General features: G+C 46.0%; 1 protein-coding gene across 9 annotated transcripts in view; it reads left to right on the forward strand.

Annotated features, from left to right (window-relative positions):
- Window positions 1-20,645, forward strand: part of SPIN1 (spindlin 1) — a 94,463-nt gene that overhangs the window by 51,370 nt on the left and 22,448 nt on the right. For all 9 annotated transcript variants that reach the window (XM_059724871.1, XM_006277571.4, XM_019478079.2 and 6 more), the window contains one exon: window positions 17,771-17,819. In XM_059724871.1, coding sequence (XP_059580854.1) covers window positions 17,771-17,819 — 49 coding nt within the window. The remainder of the gene's footprint in view (window positions 1-17,770; window positions 17,820-20,645) is intronic.

Genomic DNA, 20,645 nt, shown 5'->3' on the forward strand with positions numbered 1-20,645 from the left:
CTTGCCTGCAAGTGAAGATCCTTATGTGGCTATTGTCTTTATCTCGGTTTAAGTTAATTATTTCATCTTAGTTTAAAACCAGTACCTAATTCATAGAATGGTGAGATTGAAAGGGACCTCTGGAGGTCATTTAGTCCAGGGTTGGCCATCCTGAAGCATGGGAAGCCTGTGTGCGCTGTACATCAGATCAGGAAGGGGGCAGAGAAGAGCAAGGGATTGGAGTGGCGCTTGAAGAGGGCAGGGGGCTTAGCTTGTGGCAGACATGTCAAAAAAGTTGGTCCTTACAGCCCCGTCCTCAAATGCAGGCATGTGCACTTGCAGCAGCTCAAATAGCAGCTATACACATTTGCGCCGGAGATTTGTGCTTCAGCGTACATGCCTGAACATGCACTTTGGTGTGGGGCAAATTGTGCCACTTGTGCTCTTCCTGGATCTGCAGCCAGGGGGAGCTGGAGCTGGGTCCAGCACCTGGGTTTGCACTGCCTGAGACCCGGGGGCTGCACAGGTGAATGAAGCCAGGCCAGCACACTCCTTCACACAAGACCAGCATGGTTCCAGCCACCATCTGTGGCCCCCGGGTGGTGAGGCATCATGCTGGAGCAGCAGGGACACGCAGCAGCCATAGAGATGTTCTGGCCTATGCTGGGGTATCTCCTTAGAGGACCAAGCCTCTGGTTGCTTCAGGGCATGTTCTCGGAGCACTCCCTGCACCACTTTTTTCTGAGGTGTGTGTTTTGGGGTTTTTTGGGTTTTGGTTTTTTTTGTTTTTTGTTTGATACCAGGATTTCCAGAGTCCTCTCTGCAAATATGCAGTGTGGGGAACAGTTTTTTGTTTGTTTGTGACATGCAGCATCTCAAACTGCTTTGAGACACCGCAACAGGCACGTGCTTGATTGTCTGGACATGGTGTGCTAGTCCAACCTTTTTGCTCAGGATTGGCTCTGAGTAAAACTCTCTAGTCAAGTGTCTCTTTAAAATGCTCTTAAAAACTTCCAAGGATAGAGATTCCAAAACCTTTCTTGATTGGCTATTTCAGTGCTTATAGGCCCTCATAATAAGAAAGTTCTTTCTAATATCCTGTCCCTGTGACCACAGAGAATTAGTCTATAATCACCCTTCCGGTTTTTTAAAAACTTTTATCAACTCTCTCTTCAGTCTTAATCTTTGTCCACACTAAACAATCCTAGTTCTTTCAGCCTTTCATCAAGTCCTGTTCCAGTTCCCTAATCATTTTTGTCACTTTTTGCTCTTTCTAATTTATCTACATCTGCCTTGAAGTCAGAAACCCAACTGGGCACAGTACTCCAAGTGAGGCCTCTCCATTTCCAGGTAGAACAAGAGAATCACTTCCCTTGGCTTGCAAGCAACAATCCTGTTTAATGCAGCCCAGTTTGCTGTTAGTCATTTATGCAGCAGTTCATTTATACCAAACCAAAAAAAGAATATCTACACTGCTTAATGCACTGGCTTGCCTAAATCTTTTCTAACTTTATTGACTTTGTTAAGCCAGTGCAACCTGAAGACAAATTCTTATGCCTCACATTAAAAGCCATAAGCGCTGACACAATAGAACAGGGGAGGCCAAAATACATCCTGCATCCATATCGGGGCCACCAATTGATCCTTTCTGGCCTGCCAGCAGCTGCCAGGAGCTGCTCCGCTCTGCCACAGCTGGGACCAGGTTGTGTAGCGCACAGACTCCTCTCCCTCCCTAGTTTTTCCTGTCGGTGCTGCAGCTGTACAGGCCAGGCCCTGCAGCCAGGCCTACATGGGGGAGGGCATGATGTTGCATGCCGAGTGGCCATATCCCCCCCCCATCCATTGTGATGAGCTGCTACCATGCTCCTGGTGGCAGCCAGCAGGCTGGATGGGAACAGTTAGCATACCCCTGCCCACCCTTTCCCCAGCCCTCAACAGCTCACCAAAACTGTTTAAGTAGTCCTCCAGCCCAAATAATTGCCCAGCTCTACAATAGAAGCTGATAGCTTTATTGACTGGGGCATGGGTGGTTAGGCCTAAAATAGGTTAGCTTGATTAGTGGAATGACCATTAACACTCATTGTTACTTCACAGGTGATTGTTAACATGGGTGGAGTAAAAAACCATGGGTCATTAACAAGCCATTGACTCCCTGTAGGGTGAGCAATGCATTTCACATTGTCCCATATGGTCACCCGGATTATAAGGCCTTCCTCTTAGCTCTGCTTAAACTTTATACTCCAGTGTTCTGTGGCCACCCTTCACTCCCTTAAGAACAAATACCCATCTTATTGTAGACTTAGACCTTCCTTTGTTCCTTTCACTTGGCATTCTCTGGAGTTCCTGAAGAAGTATCAGTACTTCCATAAAAGAGAATATATACCCTTTTCCATAATTTCCTTGATTTGCATTGCACAATCCCTAAGGGATGGATTTGGTCCCCTAAGGGTTAAGCCAGTCTCTTGTTTTTTTTTTCCTTTGGCAACTGGCTGCCACATTTCAGAAGACAGCACTAGCACTTTAAACTGAGCAATGTCAAGGTTTACCTTTACCTGGATATAGCTTAGTGAAACTTTGGATAGTGGCCATTTCCTCACTGGGGAATTAGGGTGAGATCCAAGCATTTTTGGTAGAGACTGTTTTCTGTCCAAATGAGAATACTGATTGCAAGTTGTTTTTTGGGGTTTTTTTTGTTTAACTCAAGGTTGTCACTGAATTGCATTTCAGCCAACCAACCTACCTGTTTTTTTTTTCGCAAATCTCACTCACTAAAGCTACGTATGTTTGATGTAAAGAGTCTTTCTCTGCATAGAACTTTCTTGTGGCTATTCATTTCCTTGGCCAAAAGGTCCAGAAACATAGCGATTTTCAGCCCGGAGGTTGTCCAGTTAAATATCCGATTGAGTCAATACGTTCTGTAAGGTTGCTAAAGGTGGGCTTGTTGCTCCACCAAAACTCCAGCAACTCTGATAGAACATGCCGTATGTCTGCAAGGCTGCCACACAGTATGCTATACATTGCCTTTGTCAAATACTGTGACTTCATAGAAACCTCCAAAGCAAATACAACATCTGTCACTGTTGGTCTTCAACTGTGAGACCCATTTGTAGGGCTAAATACAGAAAATCAAAAAGCCTGAGGAGAATGGATTCAATCTTCTCAGGTTAGTCTAAACTGTAGATTGAACAGATAAGCAAGTGAACAGACATTGACTTTTGATTCTAGAAATGCAGCCACATGCCTGCAGTGGCCCAGGCCAGAAGCCAGGGAGTGCTGGAGCATGTCCCTACTCAGCTACAGCAGATAGCTTTGGCTAAGGCTAGGCCACCCACCCTGTGTGGTGGGGCTTGCAAGGGAGGTGCAAAACATCTGGGGATGCTGGGGGATTGTGAGTGAACTTGAATCTGGAGGGGATCTAGGACAGAAGTTGAAACTGATTTAACCTAAATCAGTGAAATCTAATACTACATCCATCCAGGTTTATCTTTAACTGGTTTTGGCCACTGCAAAGGCAGTTTGTGTACTGAACTTCTGTTGTGTTACAGATTTGAACAGGCTTCTGATTACTTGTACCAGTTCATGTAATTTCTGTCTCTAGCTTAGCTGATTTGGAGTGACACCAAACTGGCACTTAAGAAATAGTGTGCACATAGAGAAACAATAGAAGTGGAAAGACATTTGTTACCTTACTGGTAAAGAACTGGAATTCTTTATATATTGCCCATATGCACATTCTCCATCTCTTTATTTTCCTTGAAGTGCAGGACATGCTGGGTTTCTGTTGTTGCAACCAAAGTGGAAATTGCATGCTATCTTGTGCATGCACAGAGGATAAGGAGAGATGGGAGTCATCAGGTTTGAGTATGAGATGCATGCACACCTACATAGGACTTAAGAGATGCACCAATATACCAGTCACATATCAGATCAGCACTGACAACAGGAAAATTAACATTATCAGTCGTCTTTTTTTTTTTTTTTGGCTGATGATGTCACCAATAAATGCCGCGTGCATGTACGCAGCCACCGTATGCAAGCGGCCTGGCACCTTGGAGAGCGTCTGGCCAGTAAATCTGGGAGGGGAGTGCCGGGGGGGCGGGGGGGGGAAGGCGTTTGTGGAGGGGCAGATCGAGGCCCCCCCTGAGAGGGAGGGAATGAGGCAAGGGCAGGGGCTGCCCAGCCAGGGCGGTGAATGTGACCCTGGGAGTGGACGGACCCAAGGCCAACTCGTCTGAGGAACGTGGAGGGAAGGGGAAGGTGGCTTCCCGCTGCTGTGCGGTGGTAGCCCCAGTGGAGGCATGGGGGTATGTACCTCCCTGGATTTGTGCGTGGGACCAGGGTGGACTGGCCACTATGGACTCAGGGCCAGGGGCTGTGCCAGCCTTTTCCCAGCAGGGGGCTGGGTCAGGGGTACACATAGCAGCAGGCAGCTGTTCACCCCCCACTCCAGGCTCCCCAGATGAGCCACCTGCAGGTCTGTCCCACTCCCAGGGTCTCATTCACTGCCCTGGCTGAACAGCCCTTGCCCCACTTCCTCCCTCTACTGTGGGGGGGTCTTGATCTGCACCCCACCTGCCCTTTCCCACCCCCCAGATTCACTGGCCAGATGCTGCTCTCCAAGCTGCCAGGCTGCATTCCTGTAAATTGGCTATCTGATTGGTATCAGCCAATATGGCTAGTTAATAATCAGCCATTGGTATCAGCCAAGAAAATCTTTATCCATGCATCCCTAATAGGAGAATGCATGTGGACAGCACATCTCAAACTTCATTTACTTGTATGTATTCTGTCATTTTTGTAAATTTAGAAACAACTCTGCATCATGTTATCTTCACCCTTTGTACTGGTACTGAAGGGAATGAGAGGATGTTAATACAAGGGTTTTATGGTTTATTTTTTCTTTGTTTGTTTTTTTTTGAGGGAGACTGCTTCTGGGAACCTGGGAATCCAGGCTTCTTAGAGTGTTATTTAACTGCTAGATTAAAATGTTATTTAATCTGTTAGATTATTTATCTTTTTTAATGGTGAATTTTTTAGATGAATTTGCTTGCTACCAGTGTCTGGGGTTTTTTCTAGTGCAGTCATTTATTAGCTTTCATTCTCAACAGTTTAAAAAAAAAAAAGTGTCTTTCACACTCCATATTGCAGCAGAATCCAGATAGTGAACCTGAGAGAGAACCCAATTTATATAATGTATAATGCATCTACTGAGGCTGAATTGGTGCATTTCAAGAATACATCTAACAGTTATTGTGTGATGCTTCTTTGAATTCGATATAAAATTGGGAAAGCTCAGTTGATAGGAAACTTAACCAAGCAGTAGCCCATGTTAATAATTATAATTTTTTTGTGGTTAGAATTCAAATTCATTGATTGAATGACAATCTCTTGCAGTTCTTCAGGGATAAGGAAGTATTTTGCATTCAATTCCCAAATCATTTAAAAAAAGCCACCAAAACAGAATGCATTGCATATGGAGTGTGAAGTAAAGTTCTTCCAGCTTAGTATGTTACATTTCAGTACTAATAGTAAGACTTCACTTCATCTTTGCTACCCTCCATATGTGCCACTGTCAGCTTTTGAAGGAGCAACTGATAGTTATGGCATTCTTTCTTGATGAGATTTGAAAGACTGCTTGATTGTCATCCACATTAAAATTTTGTTATTTCTGTTATAATTGTCCAACAAGCTTTGTGCTAATAAAAGTACTGAGGGAAGAAATGCCCTGGACAGATATCTCCCTTAATTTATCACTTTTCATAACCTCTTTTCTACAGTTAAAAATTTCTAATTAAAAAAAAAAAATCACATAGACACTTCTTAAATACTGAGGGTTGGGCTTTGGTGTTTTTGCTTTTCAGATACAGCTTATCTACCTACAAGGTTTAGGAGGTTAGAAAGAAACATGAATCAGAATGAGTTTTTGAGGAACTGATCCAAGACTGCAAATGTGTGAACATGACTACAGTAAATTTCACAGATGGTAGACTCAAACAATTTATTTTTTAAATGGCATTTAACTGGTATCCCTATTTTCTTGTATCCTTAAGCACGAATATGTTTCTAACTGGGAAACTAGGAATCTGAGGGTTTGTTATTAGATGCCGAAGAACTTGAGGATAGAATTTGCACTGGAATAAAAAAAAGTCCCAAGATACCAGATAAAATGGAGATTTTCCCAGATGATTTAAAATTTGAACAAAAAGGGAAAGATGAATGGCATTTATGCTATATTACTATGAGCTTTTCAGAAGCTACTAGGCAGATCTGAAGGAACAGTGCATTGGATCCTTGAAGTCCTTGTATGTGTGCGGCCCGGGAGCAGTCCGAGGCCCTTTTTTCGCGCGGCGGGCTGTGGCCAGCAGCCCGGACACGCCGGGTTGGGGAAGGCAGGCGGCACGCTAGAATTAGGCACGGACGCTTAATGGTTGTTTAAGATTGTTTACTTACACCGTAGATGGTCACGGTGCAGGCTGGAAAACTTCCAGGAATACTTCACTTAAGTCCCAGTTTAAGGACTCGGACAGAGCTCTGGATTCACTCACAATTCACTCACACGAAGTTTGCTAGGCTCCGTGGAACTTTGCGCGCAGGGAAGGGTACGTCGAGGGATCGTTCGGCGACGGGGAGAGGCGAGAGGCTGATCAGACCCTTGTTGCCTTCTTGATATTCACGCTGGGTCCGATAGGCTCCGCAGCGCTTGGAGATCTTCACGAGATGTGAAGTCTCCTCCTCCTGATGTTCGTGGAGTCCTCCAACTTGAGGCGGAAACCACTCAAGCCTCTTATACGGCTAGCAAGCCAATCGCTAGCTGCCACATAGGAATAATTTAGAACTGACCAATAGTGGGGCACGAATCTGAATACAAATGGCGGGAACTCCTTGCAACGTGCATCTCCTTTCTGCAGCTAAGAAACGCACCCTGCAAAGAAAGCTACAAACGGCGGGAAAATAATTTAGCAGTGCTGAAGCACACAAACAAAAAATCACACCCTTGGGTTGTGACAGTATGGTCACAAAAGTATTATGTATTGGATTCACTGAGACTTAGTGAGATGAATGCTACCACGGGTGGTTATGACCTGGTTCAGGAGTGATATGACAGGGAAAGAGGAGTGGTGTATTTTAAAACATTTTTTTTGCATGTAAAAAGAGTACAGGTTTCCCTCAATTCTATGCGAGTTCTATATATGTAAATTTGCTCTTATGTGATGACCTTTTTATACCCCAAATTCATTATGTGAGGTAAATTCCCTCTTAATGCGATTGGCTCCAGGACTCTGCTTGTCCCCATTCACCCCAGCCCCTGGACTGCGCCATGCTATGGTGCAGGCAGGTGGTGTCAGCTGCTCCCAGGGCTGCTGCAGCAGGGGCTGTCATGAGTGAGAAGAAGCGGAGGCCCAGGGTGCGGCAAAGTAAGTCTGTGGGGGAAGGGGCGCAGCGCAGCCCAGCAGCTGCAAGCAGGCGGCATCACCTGCTCCCAGGGCTGCATCAGAGGCGACGATGGGCTCTTCCCGGCTTTTGGGGTGGGCAGCAGCCTATTCCTGTCCCGCTGCAGACTGGGGCGGGTGGCAAGTTTTAGGGTGGCAGCAGTCCCCCTCCCATCACCATGGCCCACTCCGAATGCCAAAAGAGCCTGGTGCTGCTGCCAGCTCCAGACTGCATCAGGACAAGAGCAGGCTGCCACCTGCCCTGAGCACCAGGAAGAGCCTGGTGCCACTCCTGCTGCAGCCCCGGGAGCGACCAGTGCCGCCTGCTTGAATATGCTGGGCTGCACTGCATCCCTTCCCTAGCCCCAGCATCACTCCCTCCCTTCCTCACCGCTGTGGAAACCTATCCTTATTTGTTACATTTATAAACTGGGTTTCCTTTATGCAAATTCAATTTATGCGCAGTTTTGAAGGTGTGCATCTACTGCATAAATCAAGGGAAACCTGTAAATTTGTTCTAAAGCCTGGTGCAAAGCAGGAGATAGGCACAGTAAAAATTTCTGGATCAAGGTGAAAGGGAGCAACTGCAAAGGTGGTGTTATAGTGGACATCTCATTCATCAACAAGCCAGGGGGAGGAGATGGTTGAGGTTGGTCTCCTCTTCCCCCCCCTCCCCCCCCCCCCCGCCTGCCCAAAAAGAGCTAACAAGAGTGTCCAAATTACTGGACCTTGCAAGGGGCTGCTTGCACCCCCCCACCTGACACGCATCCCCCTCCCTTGCCCCAGGCACTGGGGGTGGGGAGCAGCAGGTTGGGAATGAGGGGCACTGGGTCAGGACTGGCCAAAGATGTTTACAAATGGGTCCTAGTCCTAGAGTACTTGAGGAACTGACTAAGATAATTGCAGAGCTACTTGCTATTCTATTTGAGAATTTTTGGAGGTTGTATGACATTCTGAATAACGGGAAAAGGGCAAATAGCTTTAAAAAAAGAAAAAAGAGGATGACCCAGAGAATTACAGAGCAGTCAGTTTGATTTTTATATCAGAAAAGTTTAAGGAGCAAGTTGTCAAAAGGAATCTGTTTCTAAGCACCTAGTGCAGTAATAGCCAACCTTTTTGGGTGGTGTGCCACAAGTTTTAAGCCCCAGCCCTTTGAGTGCTACTGGCCTATGTTCCCTTAAGGCATATGTGGCAGAGTTTGCACTTTGGGGCTCCAGAATGGATGTGCCTCTGGCTTGCATGCCACACATACCAACTGCCTAAAGGATAGCATGGTAGTGATTAGGAACAGCTCATGTAGATTCATCAAGAGCGAGTTATGCTTGACCAGTCAGATTTCCTTGTATGACAAAGTGAAAAGTTTCATGGTTTGTGGGGGAGAGGGCTTAGGGAAGTAGGGATGTAATGCATCTTGATTTTTTTAGCAGGGCTTTCCACACTGCATCCTGTATTATTCCCATTAGTAAGCTGAGGAGAAGCAACCTAAATGAAAATACTGGGAGACAGCTACATAACTCATTGGATTCTTACATTCAAAGAGTAATCATCGATGGATTGATGTCCGACTGGGAACAAGTATCAAAAGGGGCCGCCTGCAGGGTTGTCGTAGTTGCAATACTGCATAATATCTCCATTATGATTTGGAGGATGGGAATGAGTGCATAGTCACAAGATTCTCAGGTGATGCCAAGATGGGTGGGGTTGCAGACACTGGAGAATAGGATTATAATTAAGAATGACCTTAATAAAGTGGAGAAATGGTCTAAAATATAATCAGATGAAATTCAACTAGGCAAGTACAGAATCCTGTACTAGAGAAAATAATTGCATGCAGAGATACAAATGGGGAAATTACCGACTATGCTGCAGTACTGCAGAGAAGGACCTAGAGCAGAGGCAGGCAAAATATAGCCCACGGGCCAGATCTGGCCTACCAACTGGGTCTGTGTGTCCCACAGCAGGTCCCTTGGCCTCACCTGGCCCATGCGCAGGGGGTAGCCCGGGGCCATAGTGCTTGCAGCCAGTGTTGCCATGTGTCCTATCCCTGCATGCAACTCTCGAGCATACTGGGAACTGTAGTCCACAGGGGCAAGCATTGGGGAGGGGCCAGCATGGGGGCCAGACTTGGCTTCCCAATAACCCCATGGCAGTGGTTTGCTCTGCCCAAACACTTCTGGCTGCCACTGCCATTATCTCTGCCGCTGCCACCAGACCTGACCTTGCTGCCTGGGCACCCTGGCCTGTCCATCCTGCACCCACCACTGGGGGTACCAGATTGGGTGGGGGGTGGGGTCTCCATGGAGACTGGGCAGGGTACATTTGGCTTGGCAGATGGGATGGGGTAATGGGTGGGTGGGGAGCAGTGCCCAGGAGCAGGACAGATGGATCGGGCTGGGGCTGGGATCGCAGGGTGATGATGGCACAGGACCCAGGTAGAGCTGCAGTCCACTTCCTGCACGTCCCTGGAGTGGGTGGGTGGGGAGCAGTGCCCAGGAACAGGACCCTACTGGCTCCATCTGGCGTCCCTGGCAGTAGCTGTGGGGCAGACAGGGCCAGATAGGATCAATTAGCATCTCACTGCCCCCACTTCTTCCCCATCTGCTGTGCTAGGCAGTATGAACAGCCATGATGGGGGTGGAGGCCAGGTCAACACCAACAGCACTCCCCCCCCTCCCCCCCCACCTCTGCTCCCTTGCTTCCTCTCTTCTGGCCTTCAATAGCTCATGAAAACTCCTTAAGTGGCCCTCCAGCCCAAATAATTGTCCACCACTGACCTAGAGGTGTATGGACCACCAGCTACAATAAGACTCAAATATGTTCTTTTTGCAAAAAAGGAATCGGTACCCTGGCTGGTATTAAAAGAAGTGTTGCCTGGAAGTCAAGGAGAGTAACTTTTTTTTCTCTATTTGGAACTGGTAAGGCCTTACCTGGAGTAGTGTATCCGGTTGTCGGCACTGTAGTTCAAGATGTAGGCAAATTAGAAAGAGTTCAGTAGTAACAAAAATTAATTGAGATCCAGGAAACATAGCATAAAAGGAAAAGTTGGAGGAACTGGGATTATTTAGTCTGGATAAAAGAAACCAGGGAGGGATTTTAAAACTTCAGAAAACTGAAGAATGGTTATAAACTAATCACCAGACTGTATCTTCTACAGGGGACAGGAGTAGTCAGAGTCGTCAGTTGTAACAAAGGAAATTTTAGATTGGATATTAGGGAGCATTAAGCATTGGAATACATTACCAAGAGAGGTTGTGGGACCTCTATCCTGGAAATTTCCAAGAGCAGGTTAGACAGCATGCGTGGTTTAGATAGGTATATGATGCTGCCTTGAGCTGAATAAGATCAGCTCCCTCCCATCCCTATTTTTTTTATTTGTTGCTGGAGGACTGCATTGGCATTACATCAGTTTTGCTTATTCTGATTAAGGATGTTATTTTGTCAGGGTCTCTTGGGCTTCTGTTACATATGTGGACACACACAATATCTTCCATTAATGTGCAATAATGACTGAAAACATTGCATGCTAAGTAATCCTAAATATATAGCTAATGTACACCTTGACCGAGGTAATGACAAAGAATGCTTTTTTTCATAGTGGGAAGGAAAGATGGCAGCTGAACTACATGAAAGTATTTTAGTCACCAAATAATAGGTTACAGTTCTGAAACTTAACTTAAACACTGTAAAAGTCAGAGCCCACTAGTTGCTCACAGACCTTTTTTTTCCAGCTAAAATAATGTGGGGAAATTTACTGTTGCACAGGTGACTGTTTAGCAGTAGAAGGCCCTAGTAGGTTTAGAACCTGAATGAAGTCATTCTGATTCCAGGCCTGATTACTGCATTTAGTTTTATCCATGCACAGTCAAAGAACATCTGAAACTCCTAGGAATTCTCCCCTCCCCACCCCCTTCTCCCAAGAGTTTGGGAAATGATGAAGCCAGAAATCAAATGGTTATATATTTATTTGTATTTGCAGTATTTGTGTTTAAATGCTTCAGTTGTTTTGGTATTGTTATAGTTAGGATTTTTTTCATGGAAGGAGATGAGCAAAATAGAAGACAATACTTGGCTGCTACTCTCTAGGGTAATGAATGGGGTTTTTTTGTGCGCATGTGTATGAGTGTGCGTGCCATTCACCAACTTATAACAAAACATAGAGGTAAGTCTGCTTTTGTAATAATTGGCTTTGAGGCGCATAAAGGTGGCGATTATTTGTGTGTCATTTACATTGTGTTCAGCACTTTGCAAAATAGAATTGCAGTCCGTGTCCTTTGTACCTCGAATCCTTTTCATTAAAAATTATGCCACAATTCACTGGGAAACAGGTTTCATGAGTTTTCAGTTGTTTGTGTTGGTAGTGGTTGAATTTATTTAAATTGCTTTTTTAATTCCTCCCTGACAGCTAAATAATGTGCACATACCCAACATCATTAAATAATGAATTAATCCTCCAATTGATTTGACATATGATACCTCAGACACTGACATACTCTTGAAACATGCAAGGAGCAGAACATTCTATCTGCTATCCAACCAAAAAATGTCACCTACGACATAATTATATTAAGTGGTTCCAGTAATATGGCAGTCTTCCAAATCTTAATGCACCTTCTCTCTTTTTATGAGTAGATTTCTGTTCATATTAAATTATGGGCATTTGAGACTTTTTTTTAAATCTATATTTCACAAGTCCTTGAAGTAGGTGTAAATGCTCACATTTTTTTTCTGTGGGCCTTGGATTAAGTTATTACTACATGAGCAAGAATTACCTGCATCAGACATTTAGCCTCCTCTCCTCCTACCCCCTGCTTCAGTTCTGTGTGATGTCCATTTCCAGTTGAATGTCACAGATATAATAAATACTTTACTATGATGCAGTCTGGCCCTGGATGCAGTTAGATGCACCTTTTGAGGCGCATCGCCCAGGGGTGTTTTTGCACCTTTGTGGGTGCTGTTCAGCTAAAAATTCTTCTTTGTACCCTGCTACTTGACCACTGAGAACAGACTGAGATGCTCCAAAGGTCACCTCCCTGATCTACGGTGCTTCAGCTTTATCCAGTTTACCATTTCACCTAGCTCTTGCCAGCTGTTAGCCAAGAGGCGCACATGCCAGCTAGAAAGAATGCATCCGTGTCCAGTTAAGTGCTTGGAAAAGATGGATTCCCCCCTTTCCTTGGAAGAGCCCTGTCTGTATGGTCAAATGCCCTTGCATCGTAGTTGTCCCTGACAGTGTGCATTATAAAAGATAATAAAGTTTTATTATAAACACAAGAACACACATAAGAGATCACTAACCAGATGTTGAGTTAGAGATACAAGAGAGAGAACCTGATTTTATCCTGCGTCTTAAACCCAAGAATGCAGCTTGTACCCAGGTCAACAGGTTAAAAGCAGCTCTTGCTTCTGACCTTTCTATCAGGGCTTTCTGCCATTTCTTTTGGCCAAAATATTCCGCCTACTCGTTGAAGGTTCAAAACTTTTCCCTATACCCAGGAAAACTAGACAACCCCAGCTCTCGGGGCAAGGCTTAAGTATGGTTTCTTGCAATGCATAGGGGAGGCATGTGCCCCCCCTGAAATTGGCCCTTGCTGGCTGGGGAGTGGGGAGCGTCGGCTGATGCCCCCCCAAGAAGCACCGCTAGCACTTCTGGTTTTGCCAGCAGCACTTCCAGGGTCAGCAGTTGGCCACTAGGGGACCCCACCCTCCCTTCGCATTCAGCATTTGGCCGCTGGGGGACCCATCCACTGCTGGGGCCCCCCACCCCCCAGTCAGCGATCGGATGCTGGTGCCCACCCCCAGAACCAGGAGGCACCAGTCGCCTGTGGCCCATACTATACATACAACTTCCTGCCCTCCAAGGGTGCGTGTTTACCAGACCGAAGACTTTCCTGGTCTAATTAGGACCAGGAGAATATTTGCTTGCTTCAGACATCCAAAACATACAGTCTCTTATCTAATTTCCCCTCTGTGAGAAATTCCCTTTGGTGAATAGCCAGGTATTATTCTTACAGGTCATATAAATTTGTCATTGTCTGGAAGGACCCATGTCTTGTGCCTCAGGCCACATGCACAAGGCTCTATTTTAGGGGCAGGTGGAGGGTTGCTTGCAGAGTTTTGGCAAGCCATCAAGGGCTGCGTGACAGGCAGCCCAGGGCAGATTAATATTAATTTTCTAAATTTTTTTAGGGGCCCCACAGGCCGGATAGAATGGCTTGGCAGGCCGCATCCGGCCCGCAGGCCGCATTTTCCCCATCCCTGCTCTGTTTGATAAGTTAACAAGCCCATGTTACATGCTAATTTTCAGTGATCAGATAACTTCTCTTCAGGCTTTAAGCCCCTCCCAGATGTGAAAGAAACTCATTTAGCAATAACACTTAAGAAAACATTGTCATCTTAGGTAATCCTGTCCTTATTTTAATGTATAAGAAATACACTTTATATTAAATACTATAATGCATATAAACATATATAGAAGCTGAATACAACCTTTCTGTTAAGACCGCACATGCCATATGAGTAAAACAAACTCAAGAAAACATGTGAAACCTCACACAAGCCCCTCAGATGTTTGTGACATTTATGTTGAAATGGAAACATATATCCAATGACGCATATTGGCATAGAGATCTTTTTTTAATTGAATTTCTGTTAAGTTACTTTACTGGAGTGGTGGCTAGTGACAATTACTATCAGTGCCACTTCCATTTAGGTAAAAGCATCATTTAACAATATAATGTAATAAAAATTGGGGCATGTGTTTTCACCATCATACATTAATAATTTACAGATTGCTTAAGTGTACCTAGTGTCTTTCAACCCCATTGTTTACTTCACTGTAATCATATCCTAATTTACTACATCATATATGGCACTAGAAACAGTGAAGCCTTGAAAAAGAAGATAGTATCCCTTAAACTGACCATTATTTTGAGGCTGCTATTATTTTGAGGCCTTACAAAATGAGAGCTAGTTGGTTTTTGGAGGGTTTCTAATACTATAGCCATAACAATAGTCAAAAAAGATTATTCTGTGCTTAGTGAGTGGTTTTTGCATTTACCCAAATTTAGCATATAGCCCCTTTTCAATCCTGAGGCTGAACGGTGTACACCTTAAATGGTTAGGGCTGCACACCTTAAAAGGTATATGCTTGTTTATGATCAGATAGCCTGGTTTTCTCTGTTAAAATATTGCAGTCTCTAATAAAGTGCCCCTTTTCCCTCCCCTCCAGTCCACATTTTTCTGTGATCAAAATGAAATGCACCTATATATGTACGTATGTATGTATATGTACGTAGATATCAGTTGAACACAAGGTTTTATTGATATATTTACAATTTTAAAGCAGTCTGGAAGCCTATCAGTGCCTCAGTCATTATACTAAAATAAATTCTAAATAACTATCATGGAAAATCAGAGCTCCTCTTGCCCCCTTTGCTCGCTAGCATGCGAGTCTAGCTGCAGCGGTCACCCCTGCTTTGTGGTGCTGAGCAGCCCTGATATGCTGGTGTCCTGGCCCTGCTCATGGTGCTGCCCCTCACTCCCAAGCTACAGTCCCCCACAGCCTTCCATCCTTGCCAGTGCCCTCATTCCTGAGCGGTGCCCTGTCCTTGCCAGCACCCCTCACTCCTTACCCACAGCCCTGACTCCCCCTTGCCATCCTTACTGGTGCTCCTTACTCTCTCCACATTCCCCTGTCCCTGCCAGTGCCCTTTGCTCCCGACCTCAGCCCCCTGACCCCACCACCAAACCCTGCTGGAGGAGACCCCAGCTGTCAGAGCTATGAAACCTGGTGGATGTGTCCTGTCCTGCAGCACCAGCAACAGCCAGCCAGCAGCACCTGAGCCCCTGCTGCCACATGCAGGAGTTGGCAGCTGCTGCAGCCAGAGAGGGAAGAGAGTGGAGCCTGCCTGCCTCTCCTCCCCCACCCACGGGCTGCATGGCCAGAGTGGAACACGGCCTAGGGTGGATGGGGGGAGGATGTGGGCTGCCCATTGTAGGCCTTGGGGCTCTGCCCTGCTGCCCTCCCCCCTGAGGACCTCCACAGCCCAATGGGCAGGACCCAGTATAGGAGGTCGAAGCGAAGTGGGGCAGAGAGACTTTTAGCCACTGCTGCCGGGACCCCAACACCAAATGCACCTCTAACAGTGTGAAAAGTAATGAACCGTGGGAGGGCCGCACCGTCCTCACCTCCCTCCACCAGCTGCTTTCTGGGCCACAGCTCTACCCCGTTGCCGTAGCCCAGCTGCCGCTGCTGCTTCCACCAGGCTGCTGCACTGCCCGCCACATCGCCCCTGTCGGGTAGAACCTTAGCCCAGCATGCAAACGGTGGGAGGAAGTGAGGGGAGCATGGCCCCCCTCCCCTGTCTTTTACTTGCACTGCTGGCAGTGGGGCCAGTGTGGAGGTGACAACAAGTCTTGCCTCCCCACTCCACCCTCCTGTGCTAGGTTCTACGGCGGGCCACGTTTTTGCTGTGGGCACATAAATCAGGAGGGCACATGTTCTCCCCCACCATACCCCTCCAGTGCATTGCCTGTGTCCCCCACCTGCCTCCATAGACTTATCTGCAGGAACTGCTCTCTGCTATGTTGCTTGGCTGCTGCATGCATGTGTGCACATATGCACATGTATGTGGTGCCCCTTGCCTGTGATCAACACAGGGATCCTGATTTTCCTCGATTAAAAAATTAAAAAAAAAAAAATTACTAATTCTCTGATAAAACCCCCAAAATCCATGATTAAAATGAAAAGCCCCCTCCCCTTGCCTGGCTCTGCTGGTGTCAATCACTTCTCCCCCCAGTCCACAGACCCTCAAGCTCTGTTAGTGTGCCTCATTTCCCCCCACCCAGCCCTGCTCATACCCCTTACTCCCTCCCTATAGCTCACTTGCTCTGCTCATGCCCCTGCTTCTCCAGCCCCACCACAGCAGGCTGACAGGGCTATGGGGCCAGGGACCTGGGTCCACAGCCCCCAGCAGTTGGCAGCAGCTGCTGAAGTGGAGCAGAACCCACTTGCCACCCCCTCCCCTCCCCTCCCCCCCCCCCCCCGCTGCCTGCTTGACTGCCTGCTGAGGGCTCGGGGGGGGGGGGGGGGGGGGGGGCTTCCTGCCACTGCGTTGCTCCCAAACCCCGCGCACCACCCAGCTGGGCAGCAGCCCCAGTCCCAGCCCTGCCCAACTCCCTCCCTCCTTATGGGGGCCTCCTGCCTGACCACCCTCCTCCTGTTCCCTCCCAGCCCCCTGCACGCTGGAACTCTGCCAGCCTGCAGAGGGCTCATTGCAAAGCTGCAAAACGCACAGGTTTCTCTGCTAAAATGAGAAATCCACGTTTTCCTCTGGTGAAGTGGGAAATCTGTGTTTTACTCCGTTGTTCTGTGGGAAACAGCAAACCTGGATCCCTAGCAGCCTCCTCCCCCTCCCCCAGCCCCAGGCAGCTCTTTTGCAGGCTGGAACTCTGCCAGCTTGCAAGGGGAAACCTATGGTTACCTGGGTTTTTCTCTTTCAAAGGAGAAAATCCGTATTTTTCCGCATCAAACAGAAAACCCACTTCTCTGCTCGTGATACTGAGAGGCAAGTTTTAGACGGTCTTCTGAAAGATCTGCTAAGCTTTTTCCATGAGTATTTTTATTTCATATAAAAACTAGCTACATGAAAAGTCTTTCAAAAATTGGCAGTGGACAGTTTTGTTTAACTTGCCTGTGAAATTTTATTAATTGTACGTTGGGACCACGTTACTTTTTAAGACACTGTTCTACATGAAGAAATTTTAATAGATGTTAAGACCTATTTAATTAATCAGGTTAAGTGGGGAGAAAAATAATTGTCTGGTATATTTAAGCAGAGGCTTGAGAGTTGGAAATCAAAAATTTAGGCCCATCTTTTGCCACTTCCTTACTGGGTAACTTTGTGTGTGTCTACCTTCCCTAGTCTTTGTTTTTAAGTTGAGGATCAAAATACTTTTATAATTGGTGAGGAGTAGCAGTGGAAAAGTTGAATATTGTAAGTAATACGACAACACAGCTATAGTGTTGATCTGAACTATCGTAATTTTTCCTAAAGTTGTGATTAGAGCTTGGTCGTATAGGAGAACTTGAATATAATCATTGGTTTTTTTCTTTTTCATTGTTACCTGACATACAAATATAAATTATAATGGTAATTTATCCAAGTTTAGCTGTAGAAAGATTTCAATTGCAGGAGTTTTGTCTTCATGCTTTTATTAATGCTAAGTGTTTGTATTGTTGTTAGATGTCTAAATTCTAAAATTTTGCAGATCGACCTTTTGACCCTCAAAGATGAATATGAGGATTTTTCTTGGCATACTGCATAAACATAATTAATTTTATCTGCCTCTTTCTGTTGTAGGGCATGCAGGAGTTTCTGCTAGCATGATGAAGAAGAGAACTTCCCACAAGTAAGATATCCCTTATTCTTTCTAAACTGCAGCTGTTCTTCCCAGTGTGGCATTCACTGTCTTTACTCTAGAAGGATATCCTCCTGTATATATTACTGTTCCAGCCCATTACTTTTTTGTTCTAAGAACTCTGTAGAATTGTGTTCAGTCGATACTGTATTTACTCAAATCTAAGACAAGTTTCCCCCCTTCCCTCTAGTCAGCATTCAGGGGAATACTTTATCTCAGATTCATGTACAAAACAAAGTGGGGAGCAGGAGGCTGCTATGTTTATCAGACCCACAACACCCTCCTGCCTTCCCCTCTACTACCTCCCCCCCTGCTTACTGTCAGGCACCGTTCAGCTCCAGCTCATGCTCGGTTCCCTCCCAGGCATAGAGCACATGGAAATTTTGTCCCTTGCCCAGCCAACCAGCAGTACCAGCTCTGGTTCATGGCCCCTACACAGCCTGTCAGCAGCACCAGCTCTGGTGCACGGCCCCTACACAGCCTGTCAGCAGCACCAGCTCTGGTGCATGGCCCCTACACAGCCTGTCAGCAGCACCAGCTCTGGTGCATTCAGCAGTGCTGACAATGCTGCGTGGCTGGGAGGGGCTGTGCTTCTGTGTGCTGTGCTCCAGGAGGGAACAGAACCCAGTAATATCTGATAGTAAGGAAGCGGGAAAGGGAAGAAGCAGAGACTGGAGAGCAGGTGGAAGGAACAGGGATTATGGGGAGTAGGAGGGGAGGGTCACAGGCTGGGGCTGGGGATTTTTGGTGGAGGGGGAGCAGGAAGACTGCAAGGGGAAGAAGTGTGGTGGGGTAGAAGGGAAAGGGGCCATGTAACCCCATTCCCCGCAGCCACTGCTTTCCCTGCCATAGCACTTGGAGGGGGATGAATTTAAGACAGTCCTCCACTAATTATATTCTGTACCTGGAAATTTATAACAAATTTCCCATATATAGTATCTGATTATTGTGGGGGGTCTTAAATTCAGGGTCAGCTTAGATTCAAGTAAATGTGCCAAAGGGTTACTTTGCAAAAATGTTAACTTTTTTACTAAAGGAAAATAATTTAGTGCCTTTCCTTTTTTAATGCTGATGTTTGATTGTCAACATTACATGAGAAACGAGCGTATAAATAAATTCTGTAACTTACCTGAAGATTTTGGAAAAGTAAGTGGCAAGGAGAGTGTGTGCCAGCTTCATTGTCCAAGTGGACCATTGACCATATTGCTGTATGGTCAATATAAAATTGTAATATTTCTGCGATTAGTTTGTCAAAGTAGTAGATTATATTTAATCCAGTAATTGCTTTGTTTTTTGCTTTTGTCATGGGGATTTCCCATATTTGTTCATTCTTTCTTTTTCTTTCTTGCACTGGCATCATGATGGGGGTTTTTTTATTTTTTTAAATCTTAACTGCTCCCCAAACTCTCCCTGTGACTTAGGCAGAAGTAGCTGGATAATGGAAAGGATACATTTTGATAAAATGAGACAGGATTGCTTTCAGCACCTAAATAGATTAGGTCTAGTTAGTTCTCTGATGGATTTCCAAGACTTAAACTGAGTGCAGGTGAATTTAATCAGTATTTATTAAAATATTTGTTTGACGTGCAAAAACCTGGCTATGTTTTTCAAAGTATGCTTCTCAGCAAAATGGTACACATCAGTCCAGGACTGTTGGACACAGTCGGCAATTCTGCAATTGCCTCTAGATGCTAATATCCCAGCAACAACACAAATATGATGTATAATTCAGATCCCGCTATAGCTCCCTCCCCTTCCAGTAACTTTCATCTCTTCCCAAGCCAGAATGAAAAAATGAATTTTGTAGTGCACCTTGATGATAAATAAACTCTAGCCATCATTTTTTTGCATGCTACACCCCCTCCCCCCCCCCCCCCCGATAAGATATACATCTTGTTTTGGAAACATGAAGAAAAAGATTTTTCTAGCAGCACAGCAAAATTCTGGTCACTTGGAACAGGAACAGTCTATTCATCAGGGTCACTCACCCTCCCCTTGCTGCTCAGCCAAAACCTAGAGGTTTGACCCTGTTGTGGCCAGTGCCAAATTGGCAGCAGCTTTTGGCTGCTTTTAGATTAGCACACTAGCAATACTAACAATATGAAGAAAGGGGCCCAATATTTAGCTATGATCCCTTGGATGAGTACAAATACTAAAGTACATCTTACAAATATTTTAATATTGAACTATTATTTATTCATAGGTTCATAGGTTCACAGATGTTAGGGTCGGAAGGGACCTCAATAGATCATCAAGTCCTACCCCCTGCATAAGCAGGAAAGAGTGCTGGGTCTAGATGACCCCAGCTAGATACTCGTCTAACCTCCTCTTGAAGACCCCCAGGGTAGGGGAGAGCACCACCTCCCTTGGGAGCCCGTTCCAGACCTTGGCCACTCGAACTGTGAAGAAGTTCTTCCTAATGTCCAATCTGAATCTGCTCTCTGCTAGCTTGTGGCCATTGTTTCTTGTAACCCCCGGGGGCGCCTTGGTGAATAAATCCTCACCAATTCCCTTCTGTGCCCCCGTGATGAACTTAAAGGCAGCCACAAGGTCGCCTCTCAACCTTCTCTTGCGGAGGCTGAAAAGGTCCAGTTTCTCTAGTCTCTCCTCGTAGGGCTTGGTCTGCAGGCCCTTGACCATACGAGTTGCCCTTCTCTGTACCCTCTCCAGGTTATCCGCATCCTTCTTGAAGTGTGGCGCCCAAAATTGCACGCAGTACTCCAACTGCGGTCTGACCAACACCCTATAGAGGGGAAGTATCACCTCCCTGGACCTATTCGTCATGCATCTGCTGATGCACGATAAAGTGCCATTGGC

Source organism: Alligator mississippiensis, chromosome 3, assembly GCF_030867095.1.
Source record: "Alligator mississippiensis isolate rAllMis1 chromosome 3, rAllMis1, whole genome shotgun sequence".
Taxonomy (NCBI): Eukaryota; Metazoa; Chordata; order Crocodylia; family Alligatoridae; genus Alligator; species Alligator mississippiensis.